The sequence below is a fragment of the Leptosomus discolor genome, chromosome 2 (genome assembly GCF_034619465.1).
Source record: "Leptosomus discolor isolate bLepDis1 chromosome 2, bLepDis1.hap2, whole genome shotgun sequence".
NCBI lineage: Eukaryota > Metazoa > Chordata > Aves > Leptosomiformes > Leptosomidae > Leptosomus > Leptosomus discolor.
Genome location: NC_141392.1, coordinates 47920756 through 47948049, shown reverse-complemented (window position 1 = coordinate 47948049; position 27294 = coordinate 47920756). Strand labels below are relative to the sequence as shown.

The 27294-nt window shown below is 39.1% G+C and overlaps 1 protein-coding gene across 3 annotated transcripts in view; it reads left to right on the top strand.

The window, feature by feature from the left end:
- SMOC2 (SPARC related modular calcium binding 2) overlaps window positions 1-27294 on the top strand; it is a 145267-nt gene that overhangs the window by 117837 nt on the left and 136 nt on the right. For 2 of the 3 annotated variants that reach the window (XM_086461032.1, XM_086461031.1), the window contains exons 10-12: window positions 20802-20904; window positions 21837-22111; window positions 24617-24660. In XM_086461032.1, the coding sequence (XP_086317158.1) occupies window positions 20802-20904; window positions 21837-22111; window positions 24617-24660 (422 nt within the window). Of the gene's footprint in view, window positions 1-20801; window positions 20905-21836; window positions 22112-24616; window positions 24665-27294 lie in introns of all 3 variants that reach the window. The other variant, XM_086461033.1, reaches the window with a different exon arrangement.

Here is a 27294-nt window from a genome sequence, read left to right as displayed (position 1 = left end):
AAAAGAAGGTGCAAAACCGTGCATGTTAAACAGCTTTGTTTCTTTTAGCAAGGGCTCTGTAGAAATATATGTGAGTATTAAGAAAATCAGGATACTTACTGTCTTTTAAAAGAAGTCTGAAATTTACTATGAAAATACCTCAGATCCTTTTAAAACAGCTGCTTGTAAGTACGTGACTATAGATAGAGGTATTGTCTGTGCCCAGTATAAAATCCTAGCATGAGCAGAGTGAAACTTTGATCACATTGGAACCTGAAAGGGAGTAAGATATTTGCCCTCATTGAACAAACTTTGATGCTGTATTCCTAAAGCTACTAAGCTTCAAGAAATGCATTTAAAAAATCTTGAAATAATTTCTGGTACAGTGAAGACATGGGAGAGGTATCTCATAATAACTTGGCGCAACTGGATTGCAGTTCTTGGGTGATGAGTAAAAAAAACAACACAAGAAGAGGGGAAGATTGATGTAGAATAAGCTGAGTGTTTTCCACCAGAATGCCTGCAACCATCATCATCTGGCAATCTGAAAGATGGCAGGAAAAACTCATATAACTGAATGGAAAAGGCGAAAATCTTCCAGTCTTCCAGGGCTGTAATCATAATGAAAAATGACACCTGAACCTTATCATGACAGTGAGTGGGAGCTGCATAATAAGACACTGTTTCCTCTAAGACGCATGGTATGGGGCTTCTCCTTTTTCATCTGGTAGGGTATAAACTGAATAAAATCATGCCATTGATTTGTAAGGCTGTTCCCTGCAAAATGGGTATCTTACTTTGATGTGTTTTCATACTTGGATGCAAGTTCTCCTTGATTATCTGGCAGAAACAGCTCTCATGTTTAATCTGTGGACAGGGAAAATTAAATATTTTCATTTCTGAATGAGTATGTATCTGCAGCTATATTTTCAAGAGGGTACAACAATGGTTAGGCATTTATTCTTTGTGTTTAGTCACTTGGAGAAGTGTTCCAGTTTTCAAATAAAATGAGCACAGTGGGATTTTCAGTTCCCAGCAAATTTGAAATACCCTGTGCTGATAATAAATCACCCTAGTAATTTTGTGTTTTGTATCAAACAATGGCTTTTTTAAATCCAGGCAGAGTTATGAGGTAAGGGCTTGTGAAAAAATAAGCCAGTGCAAGACTTCCCCCTTCATAACATTTTGAGTAAGTTAATGTATGGTACAGAACTAACATCAGTTTTGGCTGATGAGTAATGACTGAAAGTGTCAAGCAATGCATTTATTAGCTCACTTGTCAAGGAAAATAAACAAGATGTAGTCAAAATTGTTGATTCTCTGATATCACATCAGTACGTATATTTTTCTGAAGAAAATATTTTTATTGTAGCCTGCTGCATTAATCTTTCTGTACACTTATTTTTGAGAAAAAGGCTGTCTCTGACAATCGGGGATTTGAATATTCAATGCTCATGTTTTCTAGATACTAGCATGGATTACCTGGAACTGGTCACCACTGTAAGAGGCAAAATTACTGTCGCATGCTCTCACTGAGGTTAGTTTTATTTTAGAAAGCAAAACATCAGTATTAAGCAGAGTTTCCAGCTGAGGCTCAACGGTAGTGCCAGATTATGTCCCCCTAGTCATGTGGGATCAAAGACTTGATTGACTATACATGCTATGTCTTGGTGAGGCAGTGCTGCAACCTTGGCGCAGGCACAGATCGAGGACAGCGTGTCTGCTGCTATTGATATGGAGAAGCTGGGACCAGAGATGAGTTTGAGAAGTCTCTGTGGTCAGTATAGTTAGTTGTCTGTATCACAATGGTTTATAGTTGTATAGTCCGGGATCCCAGTGTTCTGGGCGCTGTGCAAATACAAAATAGCAAGATGATGCCTGGAAAATTTGCAGTCTAGCTCATTGCAAAGCCACTTGGACAATGGGTGGACAGATGCCATCAGCTGAAGAGGCAGTGAAAGTTCCTGCCAATTCCTCAAAGTGCTGGAGTCTGCCAACATGTGTCACCTCCGTTTCACACTGGCTGAGCTTAAGCCATCTGGCTTTCCTCCAGGTCCCTTTTTGCACCAGGTATTTAGACAGTAGAGAATGCATTTCTCTGGGCTCAGTGAAGAGATGTAGAACAAATATTCTCCTCAAAGATAACAGTGTATACAAGACTATCTCAGTGGTTTTCAAATACATGATGTTATTTCTTGGGTTCGATACAACTTCTAGGCCTCCACAACTGAGAGTCCTTGAGGAGGAAATTAAATTACTCCGTAAAAACATCTGGGAATTCTTTCAAAGGATTCAGAATGCTTCTCAAGATTCAGAAATTTGCTTCTCTATAGCTCAGCAGGAGTGCTACTGTTCATAGATTCCTGATGTTAGCATATGGCAAAAATCCATGAATAATTTTGGGAAATAAATTATTCAGAAATTTTGCCCTTTATGCTTGTGAAGTTCTTGAATTTTTTTGCTATCTAGAAATGTCTTCTGGTAAAACCTCTTGCTCTGTGAGTCGTCCACAAGTAATTAACTGTAAATGTTCCTAAAATACAATTCATGACCTGCTGAACCCTGATCCTGCAAACACTTACCTGCATTCTTCTTGTGATTAGTTCCATTAAAACCAAAGGAACCTTTACATGTGGTTGTAAAGTTAAGCCCAGGCATAAGTGTTTGTAGGATGAAGGTTTAGGTTGGTTCCGTAACCCTTGGTATTCTACGTGCTGTGTAGCCTCTGATTGCTAAATGAGATGCAGGCACTCAGAACCAGTGGAAAGTCAGGGTTTTCCAGTCCCAGGGCAGTGCTATTCCCTAACTGGAGAGTTGCAGAATCCATTCTTATGAGTCTGAATTTTGGATTCTTTGAGTATGTAATTCAGATTTGCTGGTAGTGATCCAACTTGAAATTAGCTTTGGAACACAGTTAGATGCAAAGGAAAGGTTATTGAATCAAATTCATTTAAGAATAAGAATGAATATTCATCAGCTTTTTTAATGACTTACTCATCATTACAGACCCTTCTGTGCTGTAAACTTTATAATGGGGAAAAGTACCAATAAGCGAAGAGTTCCTAGGTTTCATAGGCTTCCACAGTTATACAGCAAATGTTTACTAGAGCTGGGCAGATTTGTTCACCAAAAACAAACCTGGAGTTTAGAAAATGTAGCTAGCACTCTGAAGAGAAAAGAAAAATCTAGGTGTGGCTATTGGCTGGCATATTCAACTATGTAGTTAGCTGTATTATATCTACTACATATCTGGTGGCAAAAAGAATATACTGCATTTTGGATTTAACACATAAATTGCATTTGGCATTCAGTTCTACAATCTTACTTGCCATTATTCCTATGTGTCTTTCCTTTTTAACATTTCAAGTAGGAAATCTTCATAAAAAGCTCCATTAGTTGTGCATGTATGTGTATATGTGTGCATCTAAATAACCACCAGTGACTAAAAAGAGTTATTCCTTAATGTATGATGGAGATTTCCATCCCCTAAATTTCAGTTCAGAGAAGTAGCATTCAGATAGTCATGAAACAAGATCTCTGAACCACTGAAAAGAGAAGATTCTTGGTTTTCCATTAAGATATGTTGCACATATTTCCACCTTTGGAAATTTTTCGATATATCTTATACTTGATCCATTAGGCTTTGAATGCAGAAAGTCAATTTTAAATTACTTAGATAAGTATTTCATTAGTTAGAATTTTATTTCCCTCTGAGATTTGTATAGCTGAATTCACGATATCAAAGAAAGCTGGAAGGATACAAAAAATATTCCTAATAAAATATTTTAAAAATCTCTAAAATATTTATACAAGAGAGTTTTGGATTCTTTTTTCCCCAAATAACATGTGCTTATACAAGGTTTGTGAAGGTGCATTGTGGTATAGTTTCTACTGGTGTTTGTTTGGGCTGAGATGAGCTTGTAATTTCATCACACAGAAATAATGTGTTTCTGATTTATGCAGATCAAAAGCCTTTATATGATAGCTTACATATCCCTAAATTTAAATCTGTGTTTATACTAACATACACATGTGTACATACAGAGATCCTCTTATGCCTCTTAATTCACCCTCCAACAAAAGACTCTTAAACAGGTTCTACTTACGAATACACTGAAGCTAGCTTAATAAAGTTTTCTTGAGTATTGGATCGAACTGAACCCATTCTGTGAGCTGTATCCTATTTCTGCTGTTTGCAATAAACTACTTTAGAGAAACAAATTACAATTTTCCTTAACCTCACTCAAATTGTCTGTACTATTCAAATTTAAGAAAACAGTGGGTTTTGATCTCAGAATTTTAAAATTTGTTGTAATTTTATTAAGATTAAGAAAAATAAGTAAATATATATTATGTCAATACTTCCTCTAACATTAGTTGATAGCATCCAGTTCATTGTATAGATAACTGCTTGAAAGTAGCTTCATAATTGACTTAGTAAATAATATTTTATTGATATACTTAATAGTTACTTTCTTTAAAGAATTTTTTTATTTTATTTAGTCTGTAAAACTGTGATTCAAATTCTGCTTCTAATTTGTTGCTTTGAATTGAAAATAATCTCAGAGTAACCAGTTCTGTTAGTGTTTAAAGTGGTACAGATAACACTGATAACCAGGACAGTATACCTACCTATCTCTACAAAGAGCTCAGTATAAAGTAGAGAACTCTGATATTTTCATGAGTATTTTTATTGCTTTTTATTTCTCAGAAGTGAAAAAAAAAAAAAGTGAGGTTCAGTAGCAAGGGTTGTTAGAAGGTTTCAAGAAGGTCACAAATAGTAACTTTTCCTGTAGAGTGATGCTGGGACCTGGAGTATCAATGTCATGTCTTCTGCTCTCCAAACACCTGTGCAGAGGTTCATTCCTCTGCTTCTGCTCTCCTGCTACCGAGGAAGGCAGCTCAGATGCCAGCCTCTGGAGAGGCTGTGGGAGGTGAGGCTGGGATGACACCAGCTGTGTACCCCTGTGCTGAGATGAGTTGGGACAATCAACACCTTCCACATGTGGCAGAGGCCAGCTTGCTCAGGCATGCGTCTGGGCTGGGGGGTGAGATGTGATGAATGAGCAATTTGTACCTTTTCCTGTCAGTGAGACCTAGCAGGGGTTTTGAACTCTTCCCCTACCAGAAGTGGGATGAATTGCTCTGGCCAGCCCTCCTCTCCTGTAGGCACTTGTATGTGCCGTATTGTTTGCCTAGACGTTGTTGTGCGACATTCCTCCAGGGGAGAGTGTTACTCTCTGCTGTGTCAGTGAGCTCAACAGCCTCAAGCAGTGTTGGGTTCACTGCACATATGATGTGACTTCTTCAGCATATCCACGCTCTCCATTTGTCAATCATTTCCATGCATCTTAAAGCTACTAGGTTGCCATGTACAGCACTAGAAATGGCTACATTTTTTCACCCCTTTTTATCTGCTCTATGTATTTATCTTTCAGATATCTCATGCAGATGTGTTAACAAGTTGGAGTCTACTTAAGCATGAGAGAAAATATAGTTTTCCAGCCCTTACAACTGTGTGCCCTTACAATATTTTCTTGTAGAGAAGCAGGAAGATTGCTTCTGAAAAAAATAAGGTTGATGAGTCTTATGCTGTATGTATATCAAAGGACTACTTTCTGTATACAGTATGAGGTTTTTTTCCCCTGGCAAGCCAGGACACTTAGTTAATTAAGAACTTTTGGTAAATGTCTCTCTTCTTCCTTAATTGTTTAGTGGAATCCAAGTTTTCCTATCTGGTTATGCAAAGCATACTTCAGCGTAAGTACAACACCAGCTGGGCTGTAGAGGTTGGGATTATCTAAACTACATAAACAGCACCTACAGAGAGTTCATGCTTTAGGTGTCATTGCCATTGCGATATCAGTTTCAACCAAAGTCATGGATAAAAAAATTTGGTATTACATAAACAATCCAAATGTCAGATTTTGAAACTCCTGTTTCTCTGACTAAACTTAATCTGGTTCCTACTGAATCAAAGGAAGCTAGTCTTTCTTGTAAAAAAGATGACTTTGTTTCGTGAGTTACTTTAATGTTTACTATTTTTTTTCATGAAACTCCAATGCCTTCCTATTGCAAGCTGAGCTAAGTTTGTTTTCTGCAAATACTAAAATGCCAATCTGTTATGAGCTGTTTGAAATCATATCCTCTGTTTTGACTGTCCACTTTCTTTGACGCAATGCTTATTTCACCCTTTTTCTGCTGTTTCTTTTTCTCTTGTTCGCGCTTCTTGATTAAAAATTCAAGGCAAACAGAGACACAACATCTGTGTCTCACATGTTTACATGCCCATTTCATTAGTTCTATGAGCTATGCAAGATTTCTACGTAGAATTTTGTTCACTAGACATGTTTGTCAATAGGAAAATTTTAATTCAATAGGAATTACAAAAAATCACTCATTTGAAGTTCCTATTAAAAACTGGTTTCTTAAGACAGGTATTTTGAACCCTGTATTAACAGGGTGCTTGGTTCGCTTGGAGCCAAGCGTGTGGTTCAAGGCATGCATCACACAACCTTATTGCAGACTTGGCAACTGAATCAAGGAAAGAGATTAATGTGCAGTGCAGTGGCTGGACATGTAATGTCCAGGAATCAGGCTTTAATTTACAGCTCTCTGTATAGCTTAGTAAAAAAGAAGCACACTGCTGTGTGGTTGGCATTTCCAATGTTTAGAAGAATAAGGCTCACTGTTCATCATGAGTTGTTTTTACTTTTGAAGTTCATTAATTTCCCTGACATAGGCAGGTGGCTTGCTGAAACTAGGGATGTTTGGGAAACCAGGACTCTTCTGGGAGAGTAAAAACTGTATGGTTTATTCTACAGTGAAACCTTGTTTTGTCAAATTCCTTGGCCGCTTGAGCTTTAATCTTGGAGACCTAGCTAAGCATTCGGGTGAATGCTTTGTTTTTGCTAGCTCTCAGTCGTATCTGGCTCTGGGGTATCTTGTGAGCAGGCTTCACTTGATAGTTCCTTCATGTTGGAAGAGTGGGGAGGAAGGAGGAATGTGAACAGATACACACTGCTCTGATTCTTCACTATCCACCCAAGGAAAGTTGCCCTGAGAAGCAGGTCGGAAAACTCTGGTTTGTGTGAGAGGAGAGGCATGCATTTCTTATCGTGAAACTTTTACCTGAATGAGTCTATTAAATCTGAACTCCTCATTCCAAATCAAACCTGGGCTCTGGAGGGAGGGTGAAAAAACCCCCACATTAGACCCACTGGATCTTCCTGTAACTGTAGTGTTGTGCCACTTTCTTAATTCAGGAAGATATGGCTGATAAACAGAAAGTGAGCTTGTTGTGGAGTACAGTGAATGTCTTGATGCTGAAGTTCTCTCTTCTTCTACAATGAATTTCAGAAATTTTTCAACTGTGTAGAAAGAAAAGGGTACCTTGTATGCCTTGTATCTCAGATGGCACTCGTAAGTGGGCCTGTTTTCAATCCTAATAGGAATATATTTTTTTTAAGTATTTGTTTACAAATGTATTTTATATTAAAGTAAGGATTCATACCCTGTGCATAGGCTCAAGTCAAATTTCCCCTCACAGATTTGTTTTCTCTTTTGGTTGTCTAGCTTCAGCACTTTCATTTAGTAACATTTGTAATTTGGAGACGAGTAGGAATTAAATGGGTTAATTTGCTTGTAACCAAACCAAAATTTGAACTCCTTTCTTCAACAGCAAAAGATTCATTCCCAACCCCTCTACACCCCAGTTGCCTTCTTTGGGATTTTTCTCTGTTTACAGATAAAGCAGAGCACTGTAATACAGGACAGATAAAGTGAGGACATTGTATACTCATTATATTTTCAGTAGAGACTACAGATAAATGCCTGTCATAAAAGATGAGCAATTTATTCTTAAAATGTGCTTTGATAGCTATGCAGTTATATTCTTTTGCAGTGTTTCCCGGTAACCATTTCAAAACAGATCAGCAGCATTAATGGAATCTCCTAGATACTTGAGAAATGAAAAGTGATCCTTTTCATGTAGAAAAAACAGAAAACAGAAAAACTAAAGGTCACTAAAAAATTATTGTAAAACTTGAATTTGGAACTCCCATCCTCTACCCTTGTCTTGATAGATGTTTCCATCTTTATGCATCCATAAAATGCATAAATCATATTGATTCTGCTTCAGCAGATCACAGGCATCACAACAAACCAAGATACACTTAATTATTACAGACCATATTATTTACTTTACTAAGTCATGTCATTAAGCATAAAGTTTGGTGATGTTTTTGAAGGTACTGTGTGAGACCTCTGAATTCCCTTTCAATTAAAATGTAGACAACTGAATGAAATCTTTTTCATGAAAACAGGCAGCTGAAATGAAGCTTGCAATCTGTGTTGTGAATGGAAATACAACTATCAAATTGAGATAGAAGCACTGAAGTACCCTATGCTTTTTGTGGCCCCTATGAATGATCTTTCCTTTTTTTTTTTTTCTCTTTCCTGTGATGTCTGAATGTTTGATTCCCTCCAGCTTCCCTATTTTTTTCCACTGTGCTCTGAATTAAACTTTATCCTACTGGAAGCTGTATTGTCTACCCTTTTACGTCTCCTAAGTGAAACATTTGTCTTGAATAGCAGACAAGTTAAATACTCAGTTTTAAATAGAATGGGTTTAAAGTTAGAAAATAAAATCCAACAGACTTAATGAGTTCCTATATCAAACAACAAGCTTCTTTTCTGTATATGCCCTGTTGAAAAAAAATTTAAACAGTGGCTTATAGTATGGCAGAATGATAAAGTGCTGCTTAAGCATCCATTCCCACAACTCTCTTGTTTGGTAAGTTAGAAAGTCTTGAGTCCAAAACATGCAAGGCAAAAAACTTATTTACTGAGAATTTGGCTCTTCAGTGTGCAAAGTGCAGTGGCCTTGATCCAGCAAAGCACTGAAGTTCATGCTTTTCTTTAAACTCATGAACTCATTTGATCTAGTGAGAGCACTCTGTTGACATACTTGCCAGGCTTTTTGGAAGATGTTGGTTGTGTTTCTCTACACCATGCAGGATTAAGCCCTAACTTAAAGAACATTCTGTCCAGTCTGATGCTATTGTTATTTTTCTGAAGAAAATGTTCTAATGTAGCAATAGAAGTGGTTTCTGACACTCTCTTTGTTCTGAAGAGTTTGCTCACGACAAAAGGAACCGTTCTGTGGACACACAATAGCTCGATGATTAGAGTACTCAGCGGAAAAGGAAAGGACCTAGGTTCAAATCTGTGATCCAAACCAGGCAGAGCAAGGAATTGAACCTGACTCTCTAGTGTCAGAGATTAGGGTACTCCACTAGGATAACAGCAAGCCAGGTTTCAACTCCCTGCTCTGTCTGGTTTGGATCAGAGAGTTGAACCTCAGTCTCCCACATCTCAGCTGCATGCCCTCATCACCAAGCTATTTGGCCAAGATGGGATGGGGTGTTTTGTTCTTAAAAAAAAAAAAAAATTAAAAAAAACCCCTAAATTACCCAGTCCTGACACTTTCCACATGATGGAATTGTTCTCTCCTGGCCAGGCCTAGAGAGAGCTACTTTGTGATTACATACTGAGAGTGGCAGAAGCAATAGGAAGGTATAAAAACTCTCTGTCTCTGCAAATGCAGATAAAGATGCAAAGATTTAGCCATGTTATCCACATGGTTTTGACAGAAGCAGAGAAAACAAAACCACCAGAACCCTATACATGCGAACACTACGGCTGTCTCAGTGAACTGCAGTTTTGTTTGGAGGAGAATGGGTGATGAAGATTAATACTCAGTGCTGTCGGAGGTGTCTATGTCAGAGCACAGGCTATACATGTGAGTTTGCTTGAAACTTCAATCAGCTTTTTTCCCCACTGGTTTCCATGCCTCTCTTCTCTCCCTTGGCTTTCTACCTTGGTTCTCTGTAATTTCCATGCTTGTCTCCTCCTTTCACTACCCTTACCATATATTCATGTCCTTCTGCTTCCCACAAAGAAATTGTTCTGGCTTAAGCTTTGATTTTTGTCATAGCACACATAGTTGAACCCTGCTGCAAACCCCTTTGTGAATGTGCTTATATGATTTGACAGAAATGGATGGTTTTAAGTGTTTATCTCGTCCTTGTAATCCACACACACATATTGAATTTCTGAATCTAATTCCAGGCGTTTTTAAAGGTTTAAGTATCTTTTTTCTCATTACCTTCTGTTCTGCCTTCTGATTTGAACCAGCAGTAGACCACCTATTGATTTTTGACAATATCTAACATATGAACCCTTTTATAGCCATCTGCAGAGGGCTTAGTTTACTCTAGTCATATAAAGTTCATAGATTGAAAGTCCTTGTCTGTTGGAATTTGCAGTGTTGGGTATCTCCAAGTATAGAGTGTGGACCTCTAATTTTGCTTAAGAGTGCTTTACAGTCATTCATTGGACATGGAAAATGACCACTGTTTACTAAATCAACATTAGAGTATGCGTATTTATACCAAAGAAGTATTCACAGGAGAGTTAGAATGGAAATGTGGGGTGTATGAATTTTAATTAGAGCCATTATTTCAGTTCCATTCACCAACAGGCAAGCACTTACTGTTGCAAAAAGCATGGCTGGAAATCAGGTTATTATACATGCACAAAAGGAACGCATTTTTGCTGGGTATGAACATTTGGGTTGCTGCTGTTACACATTCAGATTGTATTTTCCCCTATCCTCTGCAATGCACAGGGCACAAAAACATAATGTGATGTCTTTTTTCCATCTCTCTCCATTCACACAGCAGTAGACAGCAAGATGAATGAGAACCTTCTTCATCTGTTGCTGTTGTTGTGTTATCAACAAATGAGATTTCATGGCCTGCTCCAGAAATAGGACACACACACTCCTATAATTGTATACACACGCTCAGTCTTGCAGCAGTCTGTGTCATGTCAGCCTGCATATAAAATGGGGTCAGTAAGCCTGAGATAGTTGTCAATTTTCAACAGCCCCTCTCCTCGTCCCTATTGGATATTACCTGTTAATACCAAGTGACTGACTCTGGGCAACCTGATTACCATCAAACTCCACAGCCTTTACTCAAGTTGACGGGGTGGCTTCTGCATAGATACAAGGAAATCTGGGCCTTGGCAGGATATTCCTAGCCAGGTTCCTGACCAAATGCAAGACGTGCAACACACAAGGGAGACAGACCATACTGTACACAATGGAACTGGCATACAGTTAGTGGTCCAGTGAGGAAACCATTCTCATAATCCATAACGGAGTGCTATCATGTAATTGGATCTCCCTGCTGTAAAACCACCCAAGGCACTTTGTAATCAAACCACATGCTGTAAACTATTTTACATGAAGTCAGCTGCATTGCATCCTTCCTGGCAGACACTATAGAACCATAATTACATTCATCTCCAGCTTTAATTTACTCCATTGTGCTTCTGTCATTGCAGGATCTTTGCTACCAAGTGCTATGTGTTCATTTCCTCAGAGCTTACTGTAAATTACAAATTAAGGGTAGCATGATTAACTCTGACTTGCCCTACTTTTGTGGGGTGAAGTCAAGCTCATCATTACTTGAACATTATTTTATAGTGGTTTAATAAGGTACAGAGTATTATATTTGGCTTGAGGGAGCCGTTCCAAATAGAGGTCAATTTGCAAAGAAAGTTGATTTGGAAACCTGCTGTAGCTACAGAGATCTCTCTCTGTCAGCCCTGGAGAAGTGAGCTGGGTAACGGTGAATTGGGAGTGGACCTTCATTTTTAAATTAAATGAATAGTGCCTAATAATAAAGGTCTGAGCCTTCAGTCTGTCATAGTATGCCCACCTCCTTCACCACAAACTAAGGCATTTCATTCTTGCATATCATATCTTGTAAAAGTTTCATACTAAGCAATTGTAAGCTGTATTGATGCTTTTGTATTAGGCATTTTACAGCTTTTTTATTTAGCAACGGATGAGACAGTGAGATTTCAAATGGTATTTGCAGAGGAATCACAGGAAATATGTCATGTTTAATGGAAAGTGTCTAGGAAGGTAACACAACTGCCAATCCCAAATTAAATACTACATAAAGAGACAGAGATTTTTGTGATGCCAGGTTTCCAAAGACTGGTTCATTCCATAGTGTTCAAGTAATGCTTTAGTGGTTCTTGCTGACTCTTGTTTCACTTCAGTTGTTTCCAGGATTTCCATTTTATAAACCTCTTTTAATCACTGCTGTAAAAACTCATTCTGTGTTAAAATTCAGTATATAGTTAATGTTCCAAGAAATAGCTTCCCCTTATTCCCAGCTCCCCTCTGTGTTGGAAGTCCAATTTCTAAAACTTTCATTTGCTGTTTATGGGAGGGAGAAAAAATAGATAACATTGATTAAATTTTGTCTCCTAATTCAAATTTAGCACTTGTAGGTATCTATATAAGCAAAATAAAGCATGGGTAAAGATTCTGATATTTCACGTGACTGCTATAGCTTCTGCGTCCTTTCTGCTCCTCCCTTCCGCATCGCCTTTTCTATCTCATCCTACGCCATCCGACAATGTGCTTTGTGCCCTTGTAGCAGTGACTTGGCTTCATGATTCGTGGTTCTACCACTGCTTTCAGATCCAGAACAGAGAGTCACCAAGTCACTGCATCAGTGGGACTCCCCATTTGTGTGCCATAGGTTGGGGTTGCTCTGTACCATCTACATTTGGATTTAAAAAAAACAACAATGCAGTGTTTCAAAGGTTCATTTGAAAACATCCATCATGTATGTAGCACTCTTTGAGAGACTGAAAGGTATCTTTAAGGAGTGCTGGGCTTACATCTCCATTCATCCCATGTTATGACAGTGTAAGAACCACAGAATGGCATGAAAGTTCTGCCTTTCTCTCTGAAAACCTCATACCACCCTGAAATAGCTCTCACATAAATGTGTGCTGCTGGGCTGACAGTTTCTGTCTCAGCTCTGAATTTCCTCCATCTTTTTACTTTAATGACCATCGGTTCTTAGTATATGAATAGAGAGCTTTTTTGTGGCTTTAGATGGGAGTGGATGCTTTCCGGATTTTCAGCTGATGCTTCCAATGGTAAAAGTCTTAGCAAGAGATATCCAGAAAGGTTAAATCAGTATCAGTTTGTAGAAAAGACTGTTTTTCATGCACGTTTCCAAGGAGCCGACTGCTTAAATTGATTAAGTAATGTCAGAAACATCCCCACTAAGCAATTCCCCATAGTTCAATTTTTCCAGCAGGAAATGAGAATTCTGCACCTTATTTCTGAGGTCACTTCCATAATTGCAACAACATACATTTTTTGTAATAGCTTTTCCTTTTTAATAGATATTTAAATGGAGGTAATTAAATATGGTTATTTCATACCCATCTCCTGGGAGGAAACATAACAGCATGATGAAAATACAAGTGAATTGGAAGTAATAAATGTCTACTAAAAAGGACTGCATTTTGACTGCCTAAGTAATATTCGTTGTTAATTGTTGAGACTCACAGAGTGATAATATGGAGATTCAGGCTCCTGCCATAGTAATCAAAACTGGATTCCAAAACATGTCAATTTGATAAGTTATTGTTGAAAGTGTTACTGCAGTCAGAAGTACCAGCTGTATATCTCAGGGACAGGCAGTCGTGAAATATGATATGTAAATCAGAACTACAACTTTTTGGAATTTGGATCCAGTTGTTTTTATTTTCTGGCCCTCTTTCTAATCCTGAAACTCTTTTCTCTGTGTCCTGATCAGTGGGCTGATTGACTTGTGTCACTGTCCCAACACTTCAGTCAAATACATTGTCTTTCTTATGCTGGAGCTGGGCCCACATGGCTGTACTGCAGGTCATGTTAAACATAAGGCAACAAGCCTCTAAAGGTGAGGAGTTTGCACTAGCACAGGGTGAACATAAATGCTCAGAATTTCAGATTCATCTCAACATACTGAAATGTCTTTGGCTTCCAAAACTGGGGTAGATGTTGTGAGGCAGTGACTACTTATTAAAAACATCGGCTGCCTTGTGTCCAGTTAGGCAGCAAAGGAGCAAGACCACCTTATCATCTGAGTTTTCAGACATTTTTCCCTGTTCCCATTGAAAACTAGAAAAGTAGGAGTCTACAAGAGAATGTTTAAAAAAGTCAGATAAGGACCATGGACCTTCTCAAGTTCTGCTTTGAGTTTTGGGTGGCATCTGAGAGGATTACAGTGTTCTAGCTGTTTCATCACTGTCTGTTTCAACAGCGACATCTCTGAACTGTTAGCAGCAAGAAATTTGCTTCTCAAAAGCCTTCGAACTCTCATGGAGGAAAAACCAAACTAAAAAATGGTAATCAAAAGTTAGTAATTTCACCTTGCTTATGTTATACTGGGATGTTCTGATTCTCCTTTTCTTGTTTAACAGTAATTTAACAAGAACTGAAATAAATGTAATGAACTGCTTTTCCTATCAACAAGTGCCCTAGCCTAACTTCATCACTCAGTTGCCTGCGAAAACTGTTCATAGGATCATATGTGTTTCTGCTATGAACATTATATTTTTATTATTATTATCCTGGGTTTCCACCACATCTACCTGAAGAATAACAGAGTAGTTTGAGCCCAAATGAACTTACAAACCAGATACATCTAGAATTCATAACAAGCAGTTTTGCACCATCCTGGGAGTGTAAGTTAGCTGTCTGGGCTTCCTCAGTAGTTAATGGGGAAGAAGAGATACATTTTAAGGGAGATCCTATCCTATTCTAAAAAAAAGTCTAAGGTATTGGGATGACTGCCTTCTGAATGGGTTCCTTTATACTGAGCTTAAATAACTGTTATGGGTGAGACACCTCATTTTAGCAGGCTGAAGTTCAACAAATCCCACTGAATGCACTTTGGTATGATATGAATGCCTGGGATTGAAGGTAGGGCCTTGAGAGAGCATCTTTGTTAACTCTTTTGTCCCTGTTCCCCTTTCCCCCACTGAAATTAGAACAGGAAGATCACTTTAAAATAGTAACAAAAATAAAGTTAAATATATGTGGAGAACTGAAATCTGCTTCTTGCCATTCTCCAGAAATAATACTTCTTCCCTGTAAGACATAGAGATCTGAGGGCTACAGAGCAATAGATCTGTAGCTCCCCTCCAGCTAACATCTGGTCTAGTCTACTTTATTATTTCTGAAATTTGGGTAAGCATAGATAAAAGTGAATCTGGCTCGGAGATAAACTTAATTCTTTTAATTGGCTGGAATAAAAGGAGATGAAAGAAAGGAAAGGAGAGGAAAGGAGAGGAAAGGAGAGGAAAGGAGAGAAAGGAGAGGAAAGGAAAGGAAAGGAAAGGAAAGGAAAGGAAAAGGAAAGGAAAGGAAAGGAAAGGAAAGGAAAGGAAAAGGAAAGGAAAGGAAAGGAAAGGAAAGGAAAGGAAAGGAAAGGAAAGGAAAGGAAAAGGAAAGGAAAGGAAAGGAAAGGAAAGGAAAGGAAAGGAAGGAAAGGAAAGGAAAGGAAAAGGAAAGGAAAGGAAAGGAAAGGAAAGGAAAAGGAAAGAAAGGAAAGGAAAGGAAAGGAAAGGAAAGGAAAGGAAGGAAGGGAAGGGAAGGGAAGGGAAGGAAGGGAAAGGAAAGGAAGGGAAGAAAGGAAAGAAAGGAAAGGAAAGGAAAGGAAAGGAAAGGAAAGGAAAGGAAAGGAAAGGAAAGGAAAGGAAAGGAAAGGAAAGGAAAGGAAAGGAAAGGAAAGGAAAGGAAAGGAAAGGAAAGGAAAGGAAAGGAAGGAAAGGAAAGGAAAGGAAAGGAAAGGAAAGGAAAGGAAAAGGAAAGGAAAGGAAAGGAAAGGAAAGGAAAGAAGGAAGGAAAGGAAAGGAAAGGAAGGAAAGAAGGGAAAGGAAAGGAAAGGAAGGGAAAGAAGGAAAGGAAGGGAAAGGAAAGGAAAGGAAGGGAAAGGAAAGGAAAGGAAGGGAAGAGAAAGGAAAGGAAAGGAAAGGAAAGGAAGGAAAGGAAGGAAAGGAAAGGAAAGGAAAGGAAAGGAAAGGAAAGGAAAGGAAAGGAAAGGAAAGGAAAGGAAAGGAAAGGAAAGGAAAGGAAAGGAAAGGAAAGGAAAGGAAAGGAAAGGAAAGGAAAGGAAAGGAAAGGAAAGGAAAGGAGAGGAGAGGAGAGGGGAGGGGGGGAGGGGAGGGGAGGGGAGGGAGGGAGGGAGGGGAGGGGAGGGGAGGGGGGGAGGGAGGGGAGGGAGGGGAGGGGAGGGGAGGGGAGGGGAGGGGAGGGGAGGGAGGGGAGGGGAGGGGAGGGAGGGGGGGGAGGGGAGGGGGCTTTCGGGGGGGGGGGAGGGGGGGTCGGTATGGGGAGAGGGTGAGGGAGGCGGGGGGGCGGGGGGGGGGGGGGGGGCTTGGGCGTTGGGGAGGGCGGGGGGGGGGCTGGAGGGGGGCGAGGCGGAGGGGAGGGGATGGGGAGGGTGAGGGGAGGGGAGGAGGGAAGGAAGGGAATGGGAAGGGAAGGAAGGGGAAGGGAAGGGAAGGGAAGGGAAGGGAAGGGAAGGAAGGGAAGGGAAGGGAAGGGAAGGGAGGGAAGGGAAGGGAAGGGAAGGGAAGGGAAGGGAAGGGAAGGGAAGAAGGAAGGGAAGGGAAGGGAAGGGAAGGGAAAAAAGAGAAAAGAAGAAAAGAAAATATCTGCAGGATGTCTAACAAGGATAGGACTAAGAAGCAGATAATTACTGTTTGTGAGGGTTACCAGGAGATGCAGTGACGGAAAGACCTGCCAGTGAGCCATAAAACCACTGCCTCTGTTGAGGTCATGATCTTCGTCTCCAGCAGAGTTACAAATTTCGTACTCAAGCTCATCTTTTGTAGGGCTTTTTTGCTGGAATGGGGCTCAGGAAGAGCTCAGGAAGTCCTCCAAAATATGAGGAGGCCCCTCAACATATCTAGACAAACTCAAACTTGTGATTTCTATGGATCAACAGAAGTAAACTCTTGAACTGTACATATATGTGTGTATAGAATAAAAGCCCAAGAAAAAATATTTTCCTTATACTATCTGCTCTCCCAGGATAAACAGTAGCACTGACAAACTCTGTTAAATTCTTTTCTCCTGTATATCACTATATTTCAGTGAAGTCAAAGCTGCAAAAAGAAACAAGAATAGTTCTGATCATTCTGATTTTTGGCAGATCAAAACTTCCTTATAATCTTCAGAGGTGTTTCAGTGATCATTGAATTTGAGTGCACTGCTAAGCCTAATATTCATATTAAGAAATAGGGAATAAAAAAGCAGCTTTAAGTTTGCTAATTGGAAGTTGCCGTGCCTTTCATTACTTGAGTGACTGACTCAAGACAGTTTCCTCTTCTGCAGGAAAATTAATGTAAACTCCCTTTTAAAGTGATTAATGTTATCTATTGTATTCACATTTTTACAGAAATAAATAAATACTTTTCTAACCATGACTTCAGATGTGTTGTAAAAGATAATCTTCCAAGATTGACAGTAGTAGATTACTATCAACCAAGCAGGGAGCTCCAAGGCACTTGGATGCATATTTTAGAAGGTTTATAGACAACTGCCCCACAGTTTTAACTTCAAAAAGCCATTCGCAGTACTAAAGGCATATATATTTATAGAGAGACACGTGTACATATGAGATATATAATGTATTGTGATGATTCTTTGATTACCTTTATATTATAGCTGAAACGAAGTGTTTGTATATTCCTGTCATTTCTGGTATGTATTTGTTGGTCTAAGGTTTACTCTCGGTAAAACTATCGTTAAAGCAAACACTCAACTCTATGTTACATCTCAGAACCTGTAGGTTAACTCCATGTGGTTTCAACTTCAACCCTTTAACAACAAATTATTATTTATGTACGCTGTCAAATCCACCCAGGACAAGCAGCTGCAGAAGAAACTGAAGCACGTAAACCATAGTGAGAAGCATAAGGCTCCCATAAGAGACTAGTCTTTCCCTTTCTGTATTTAGTCCAGTAAGAGTGAATTATTCATTACAATCAAGCTAAAGCTCCCTCAGTCTTGCCATTTCATCTGCAAGTTTGTTGAAAATTAAAGGTCAGCGCGAAGCCTCCAGAGAATTATTCTAAGTTAATAACACCTGCAAAGAACAGAGATTTCACTGTGAGGTAAATTGCTGTGTGATTGCCCACACATCAACAAAAATTATAATTGGGAGAAACTGAATATTTTCTTTGTATTTAACTGGTGAGGATTTTGTGGGGTGTCATTTTACTTTAAGTAGTAGAGTTATAATTTAGAACGTTTCACAGCAACCAATTGTGCTCGTTTTAACAGCAAGATTTCTTTTCTACAAGGTTTCTATTGCTGTCAGCTGCTATTGCAAATTTATTCAATACACATTTAGAAACCTTTCTTAGTCTTAGGGAAAATTGTCAGAGACAGGCTTTAAACTATGGAATTTTTTCCCTGTGATTTCTCGTGAATTTAGAAGTTGGTACTTTCCCCTACTGAGCTATATCTCATGAATAGCAAGCTAAGTCATGATTTTGATCTCTACATGTGTAGCGTATGTACACCCAGCAGTTCCCTGGACAGCAGTGGAAACTACCTAAAGCATACATTTTTGTTTCTTCCAGACGCTTCAGGAATACACTCATAACTAACATGAAAAATTCAGGTGGAGCTCCTAAATCAGATCGGATATTAACACTATTGTCTATCCAAAAAAGGCCAGCGAAAGAAAAAAAGTCAAATTGTCTTGTCTCCCTGTTGTGCTGCATTGTTATATGCTGAGTTATTATTGTCTGCATTTTCCACAAGCCCTGTATCAATTCACAACTTGTGTTTGGAGCAGGATTCAGACTTCTGCCTGATTACAGTAACACAACCCCAGCATGAAATGGGTAAAGCTTGTATCATTCAGGACAGGTCTACATGGAGAGCCTTGGACAGGCCTCTTCTTCCTGTCCTTTGAAGAGAACCAGCTCTGGTCCACAGGACAAGTGTCCTTCCTAGCAAGACGTAGTGCTGAGCTCAGTAGGTTGCTCAAAGACTTAACTGCTTGATTCAGGCAGGGTGCCATACTAAAACGGTTGGATGTGCCTTCTGCATGGGAACTGCTTGGTCTCTGCCTGCTCATCTCTGGGCAAATGTGCTTTTGTGACTTGCAAAGTTACATGGATTCGTTTAAATCACAATGCACAATTTACTTAAACAGTTGCAGTGTCTGAGACTAACTCACTAGCAAGCTCTTTGCTTTAGAGAATATGCTTTTGAATTATGCACTGAATGCTGCCAGGAACCTGTTCGTGTAGTCTTCTGTCCCTCCCTGTTAATCTCTTGACACCCTTCTCATTTCTGTGCCTTACAGAGGAAGCTCAAATGCTTGTCTCACTGAACTCAAATTCAGGATTATAGTCACAGCTGTTGGACTGGGGTTTTTTTCTTTCTTTCTTTCTTTCTTTTTTTTTTTTTTTTTTTTTTTTTTTTGGTAATTGTAACAGGCAAAAAAACTGGTTAAAGGCTAAGGGAAGAGGAACATATCTAGGAGAGTGACAACTGGTTTCAGGTGTGTACTTTTAGTGCACTGAAACTCACTTCAATGAATTCCTGTTATACACCTTTTACAGTTACTGGAATAAAATGTCTCTGGTGCCGAACACAAACAAGAGATGGGGAACTCATAGCTATGTGAATGTGTTAGACAATAATGTGTAGTGGATGCTGCTGCATAATAGCTGAGCTATTCTTACTGCAGCACAACTAAGGGCTAATATAACACAGGTTCATTTCCTTGGATCAACATGGGACATATTAAAAAATAATATGCTGGGCAAGATGAGGCTTTTCGGGCTCAGAAAATCCTACTGCCTGCTCCAGAGGTCTCTGAGAAGTGTAATGAAATAATGAATCCCTACTGATTGACTAATCTTCCTTTTCCACAACACTTCAAAGCGTTTCCATTTTTCATTTAAGAACAGAACTGCGGGTGAGCAGGCCTCCAACACAGAATTGTCTGTGAAAGTCCTGCTGTGGGCTCCGGCTTCAAGCTTGTCATCTCTGTGTCACTGCTTGTGGATCAGCCTAGAGTTTAACTCAGCCATTATAGGGCTAGGGGAGGACCTGGTGTTTGGCTCAGGGCTCTAGGGAAGAGGAGAGGAAGCAGGTGTATTGTTTAAGCAAACCTCCATTTGTCAACATCCATGCACTTGTCAGATGAATTTATCTGCCCCAGCTGCACTGCTCCAAGAGTGGGTCTTTCAGTCTATATTTATCTGATGTACTATGTCTCTGAAATGTGCTGTCAGTTTCTTTCAGAGAAGAACTTTGTGTCATAGGGAATGTAATTAAGAGGATGATGCTGGCATCGCCATAGGATCCCACAGTATGAACCAAAGTACTAATTAACAGCATTGGGAGTTAACCCTTGTCCAGAAGAAAAGTGAAAGAGGCAAGGAGTTGACTGTCATTTTATAGAGAGGAAAACTAATGCACTAAGAGAATGTCTGTTGAGAAAGCCAATGGTAGTTCAGAGGAGCAAAAGTGGAAATCTGAAAGGAGTGTTGTGCTGTGGGCATTTTGAACGGTCTGTGTCATGTACAAACTTCTGTTGTTTCAAAGCTGTTCTTTTCAAAATGTGACACCCATGAAAAACGTAGCTTGAAGGAAAGATAACGACCAAAATGGAAAGAAAGGAACCCGAGGTATGCAAATCAGATTCCCACTTGCTTGGGTTTGAAAGGATGTTTTTCTGTTCTTGCTATATGTTACAGAAATGTACCTGAATTTAGATGCTTGTCTTTGAATTATGTTGTGAACTTGTCCACAATTTGTGGGAATTTGTATGCAGGGAGTCACATCTATCTCTAAGTTTGAACTATTGTTGGAATTTAAATGTTGTTAAGAAAGAAGAAAAGAAAAAAATCTGGTTTTCTAGGTTGTCCTGGGGCCAAGAAGAATGAGTTCCTGACCAGTGTTTTGGATGCATTGTCCACGGATATGGTGCACGCTGTCTCTGATCCATCATTGTCTTCTAGCCGGTGGGTTTCAGATAGTTTTTGTGTGTCTTTAAAAGGATTCTGGCAGTGGTGAATGAATTGATGAGGGCTGCGAGAAGTAATTCTTCTTTTGCCTTAACAAAGGGTAAATTTCCTGGAACCTGTCTAGACGAGTTCACTTCAAAGTTACCACTGTAGACTATGTCCTCTAAGCAGAGATGCACTAGATAGCTGAATTCTCAGCAGCAGCACGGCTTAGAGTTTATCTGTTGCTGCTGGTGCAACTGTGTCTCAGTCTTCGTTCTCCTCTCAGGATTTACTTAATGCGTGTGTGCTGCCTTCCTGATTCATATTTTGCCTCGTTGCTTGTAAAACAAACAAATACTATCAACAGTCACAGGTAGAGTTAAAAACGCGTAAGTGCTGTCAAACTTTGGGTGCCTGCAGGTCAGGTGCTTACCATCCGAAAAGGGGGTGGCATTTATTGTTATAACTTACCCTGTAATTCAATACATTTAGGTGTTTTATCTCTAAGAGCATCCATCATGGGTTGTAATTGGAGCCTAGGTATTTGGCAATGCTGACTGTTGACCTACTTCAGTTGGTTATATTACGCATTTTAATGTGTCTGTGATCTATGAAACTGTCTTTTTCTCTTTTATTGCTCTCTTCACTTTTCTCTTTTTCAGGAAATGAAAGGGGAAAGCATTGTTTTCTGAGTATGGTGCTGACCTCAACACAGTTTCAGAGAGTTAACTAAGAGCAGATTCCAACCCTTAGAGTAACATTTACTATACAGTTGTAAAAAAAGTGTACAAAGTGAAAAAAGAGAGATTCACTACAAGAAGCTAGTGGCCAAAAGCAGGGAGGTTTATGTAACAAAGCATCTGACAGTGATTTAACTATTCTGAAATAAGATATAAACTGAGGTTTATGTATCAGAATTAAGACTAAACTCTTGTTTTCTGTTTCAGGGTTTCCGAGCCTGATCCAAATCATACTCTGGAAGAGAGAGTGGTCCATTGGTATTTCAAACAGCTAGATAAAAATTCCAGTGGTGACATTGGCAAGAAAGAGATCAAGCCATTTAAGAGATTCCTAAGAAAGAAATCAAAACCCAAAAAATGTGTCAAGAAGTTTGTGGAATACTGTGATGTGAACAATGATAAGTCCTTGTCAGTTCAAGAATTAATGGGCTGCTTGGGAGTAACAAAAGAAGAAGGTAAAGCAGAAACAAAGAAACGCCATAGTAAGACCCTTTTCTAACTATCTTTTTCGCTAGATTCTTCAAAGCTGATGAAGTCTGATATTTGTATATACCAGAAGTACACAAAACAGAAGAATACACCTGCCTGTAGCTAATGCAGCTGTTTTGTTAGGGCAGATGGCTGGCAAGATGCTTTTGTATAGGCAAATCATCACTTTGCTCCAACAGAATCAAAAACTTCCCATTGATTCTGACCATTCCTATTACAGTAGGAAACCTAAGAGGATCCGATAACATTAACAGTCATCAAAAAGCCAGTTTAATGTTATTACAGTACTGAATGAGTGGAAGTATCACACCTGTGCTTTTTGGATTTCTGCTGGGAAGGAAGCACATTGTTGAGCTTTCTAGTGTCTCAAATGTGGTTTAGAGATACAGTGAGGAATGTGGTGGTCATCTGCCAAACAGGTGGAACAACTGCTGGTACAAAGCCACTTTACCTTGCTGCCAAACGGGTAGAAAGGGGAACAACTAACTACAGTGTGCTATGGTGCCTGCAGAGTTCAATCACATGATTCCTGAAAATGAGGAAGAATTTAAAAACACAAATTGTAAACAGCAGCAGTACATCCCTATACTGTAAGAAGTTGTAGAACACGAATATAGTCAAATTGTTTTGTCTGCCTGGGACCTTAAAATGAAGGCAGGGCAGTAAAACAGTGTAATAGGAAATGAAAAGCAAGTCAAGTGGGAAATGCAGTCAGAAATAAAATGGTTTCCACAAAATTGATTGTATTCAAGTCTAGAAAGGGAATACTGCAGAAAGACGGAATAGCTCTACATTGTACTAATGAAGTAAATTGTCTATGGCTCACAGAAACATAACTCTCAAAACAAATATATCAAATCCAGGATATTTTTTCTGTGTTTTTTGTGGACCTAATAGTAATACCTTGTAATTTTCACTTAGGTGATGGAGGTAGAAAAAATTTATATGAAGGTGGATGACTGTTCTTATCTTTATGCTATAAATGTGGAAACTGAAACATAAAATCTTCTTTTTCGTTTACACTGTTTGGCAGACTAGTGTTTTAAAGCAGAGGCCATTATGGTCACTTCATATGTTAACATCCAGTTCTGTCCTTGCTGCAGCTGGCACTCCTTGGTCTCTTATTGTAGATGAAATTTGGGTCTAAAATCCTTGCCCCAGGACATAAGGGAAAGCTATAGCAAGACTCAAAGCAAAACCCAGTTTTCTTCTGTGCCCATTCCAGTGAGAAAAAAAAATAAAATATTAGGATAAACCTCCTGTTTTGGAAAAGAAAGTTGTAAGCTGCATGAAATTATATGAAGATCATGCACAGATTTAGCTAAAGTAAAAATTATGTTCACCATAACTGGAGATTTTCAACAGAGCTTCTCCAAAAAATGTCATTATTAATGAGAACATTCATTTTCAGAATGGAAAAATATCTCAGAACTTTTGCATCGAAAAACTAATGGCATCGAATTGGAAAAAAATTCTACACCAAATCATTTGGTTGTTTTCCTAGAAATATATACTTTTAAAGACAAGACAGTAAAAATTGCTTTTGTTGGAATATCAGCATTCTGTTTTGTTTCTCCTGCTTGATAATTAAAATCTCTTGTCTGGTAATCCTTTCACTTGCACAAAAGAAATCAATTGCCACTTGACTACAGCTAGTGCTATATTTCTAGGAATAGGTGAGACCCTGTCACCTGAGGTGTGAGAGCTGAGACAAGGAGGCAGCTCTGTATCATCCTGTGTGAGTCCCAGGTGTCTTGTGAGAACCTTTTAAGCCATATAGAAGCCAGAGAGCTGCAAAGCATACTTTCTATGGGGAATACTAGTTGCTGCAGTATTTTTCAGGGTCCAGTTTTGTTCCCCTTTGTCCCAGTACAGCTTGATTGACTAGCAAACTGACATGGAAAACCAAGAGTGAGATCCTCTCTTGCTTCCCAGGTTTGCTTGTGAAGTTGAATGGGCCATCAGACTCACATAGCTTATTGTTTTTTTCCCCATTTAGAGCACCGTCTTGGACTTTGCCACTATGAAACTTAAAAACCAGTGGTAATCTTGTTCTACAGATGAAATGTGAACGATGTGTTTGGCTCGTAGAGCTGTTCCTGTGCAATATCTTTAAGCAAAGTGAATGCTTTCCAGACAGTCTTCTTGTCCATGCTTCTTTTTCACCAGGGATAATAGTCTATATTTACTACTAAAGATTTAGTAAGTTTGAAATGCTGACTAGATGCAATCTGTCCTAAGCAAATGTCATATATTAACTGGCAAGAAATGCTGTCATTCAACTTTCATGTAACTCAGTGAAAGAAGCAACACCTGTATTGAGGAAACAAAAAAGTGGATGTTTCCATGAAAGATCTGAAATATTTTATCTCATCGTTTATTGAAAGCTATGCAGTTGCCGTGCTTTAAAAAACACCTTTTCAGAATGAGGGCTTCAGTTCTTGGATATGCTACACGTAACTTGCAACCATATTTATGTTTTCTTTTCCCTCCTTTAGCGGCCCCTAAAACCAACACTGAGAGCACTTCATCCAGCAGGCAGGTGAGTACTGAGGAGAGCAAGATCTCCATTCCTGCCTTGCCCAGCTGAATTTCTTGGGGTTTTAGCAGTTATCATTGCAGCTTCAGACTGCATGCATCTGCCGTTCTGCAGACTTGCCAAGAAAATGTAGAGCAGCATCCTGATTGACAAATTTTGACTTAAGTTCTATCGAAGGAAAGCTGAATGTCAACTACAGGTGCCGCCTAAATGTGCATAAATGCAAAGTGGATTGGGCCAGCATGTGCATGTTCCCAGTAAAGTGTAAATTGGCATATGGGTTAGTGATAATTAGATTAGTGTAACTGAGCCCTCATATAAGTCTTCTGCATTCCTGAATGACAGCATTCCCATACACGTTTAAATGTGCACTGCTTTATCTTTATTTACCTTTTGCTTTAACTGAATTCTGTTAACTTTCCCACACAATAGACACATTGATTGTGAACAAAGCTGTGCATTTCCCATGCCCTGTGAAAATCTATACATTTCACAACTGAATTATTATATGGTAGCTTTAAACACCTTTTAAAATCTTAGTGTGGAGAAAAGAGCTGTCACTTTCAAATGCGTTTGCTGGCTGAGCAAAATGATGCTGGAGAACAAGGATTTGCATCAGTCTGCTGATGTATGTTAAAACTAAAATTGGTTAGGTCTGCAGAATGACTGTAGCAAATAAAATGTCAAGTGCCCTGACAGCATAATCCGTGATTTATATTTGCATCAGTTTTCTGGAAAGACTTGATTTTGTTTTTTCAAATAACATCACTGTATGTCATTCATGGAGTTTTGTCTACTCAGGGCATTCAGAGCTACAAAAGGCACAGAAGTAGAGTTTTTAAATCAAGGAAAGGTGCTTATTGAAAAGGAGAGACTCAAATGGAAGCTCAGGAAAAAAGGTTTTCTAATATGTGTGTATCTATTTTTATAATCATTAATTCTGCCAGAATCAGTTTTCTGGGCAACAGAGGCACAACTTCCTAGCACTTCTGCATGTGTCTGAAGAAGGACTTAATGAGTCTGCCAGTTATTTGAACAGTCTAGTAAAAGAATCATCTTCAAACCATTCTTGCCTCGGTTTTGTATTAGTTAAAGGAATTAAATGATTAATGCCCACAAAGACATCAGTAAATGATGAATTGTTTCAAAAAATATTCATATAAACATATTATAAGAACAGCTGAGGTAACCCTGCAGCTGGTAAAATAGGAATTCAGCTAAAAATATTGCCAAACTGTAGTAGTGGTTAGTGTCTTCCCATCTATCAGAAAACTAGATTAATTTGTTAAAATCTGAACCCAGGGTGAACCTCCTCACAAGCCAAGAGAAATCTTCCTCTCATTGTTGCTAGTCAATTTGTTACTTGCTTTATCTTTCATTTGTTTGATGTTAGGTTCACACATCCTGAGGCAAGCTCAACATTGGTTGTGGGTTCTACTGGAGACCTCCTACATATCTTTGATGGAATATAAAATATTCTCACAGCTAGAGGAATGTGATAAGTTTCTGTTTGTTTAAACAACTGTTTGTGGTCTTAACTTTTCAAGTTCCCCACACAAATCACTTATGCTTAAAACAAGGCAGCCTGAAAACAATTATCCTGTCGGAACTCAAAAACATTCAAAGGGGTTATTTTCATTATATAATGGCAATTACTGGCACACGTGCATTACACTTGAAGCACGACAAGCCCTCTCCCCTTTCTTGTAATCTCATCCTGACTTGCAGAATCTGTAATACAAGTGTCTTAGAGTGTCTATGTTTTTTAATTTTGTCCAATAATTTTGCTGACTCAGCACCAATTATTTTTAAAGCTGTTGCTGACAAATGAGAGCCTTGAATTAAGGCTGGCTCAGCAAACCATCTGTTGGCAGTTTCATACTTGAACAATACAAGGCTGAAAATGCAGAAGGTGGCTTTCATCACAAAGTTTTCACTTGAAAGGAAGTTACTGAAAAGCAGCTGGGCTGGGTAGGAGCTGCTCAAAGGAAACCACCCACCTAAGGAGGAGTGATCAGATTTGTACCGCTCAGGAGATGGGAACTCAAGAGCTCATTTTCTACTAGATTATTGTGGCAGTTCAGATATATAGATGTTTATGTGTGCTTAGGCATGTGTTCATGAATATTTTTTTTACATATGTGCACATCTGTATGTGTGCACACACATGCAAGCTTACTGGATGAAAGCAGATATAGATACATATACTGACATGCTAACTGAGCCTCAGCTGTGGTTGCTCTAAAAGAGGTCAAAAACATGATGGATCTGACAGAACTGGGGTAGGGGCCAGGTCTACTTTCCTTGCTCAGCTCCACCCTGTCCAACAAACATACACATGCCACGTGCTGTCAATGAGACCCAGAGGGTCTTTTGCAGCCTAGTAAGAAGTTTACGAGGAAACTATAGATTGTTCCTAAGACTTTGGCCAGCAGCCCATTCCTTACACATCACATGCCATAGAAAGGTATATTGCATCAGGGACTTTCCCAGGCAGTTCCTAAAACTGTGTTTGACAGGTGTAGATTTAAAGAGGCCGTAGGTAAGAAATAGTAAAGTTGCTCATACTCTTATTCGTAGATGCCATGAAGGACTACAGGGCAGAGATTTTTTTATTCCTCATTTATATTTGTGCGG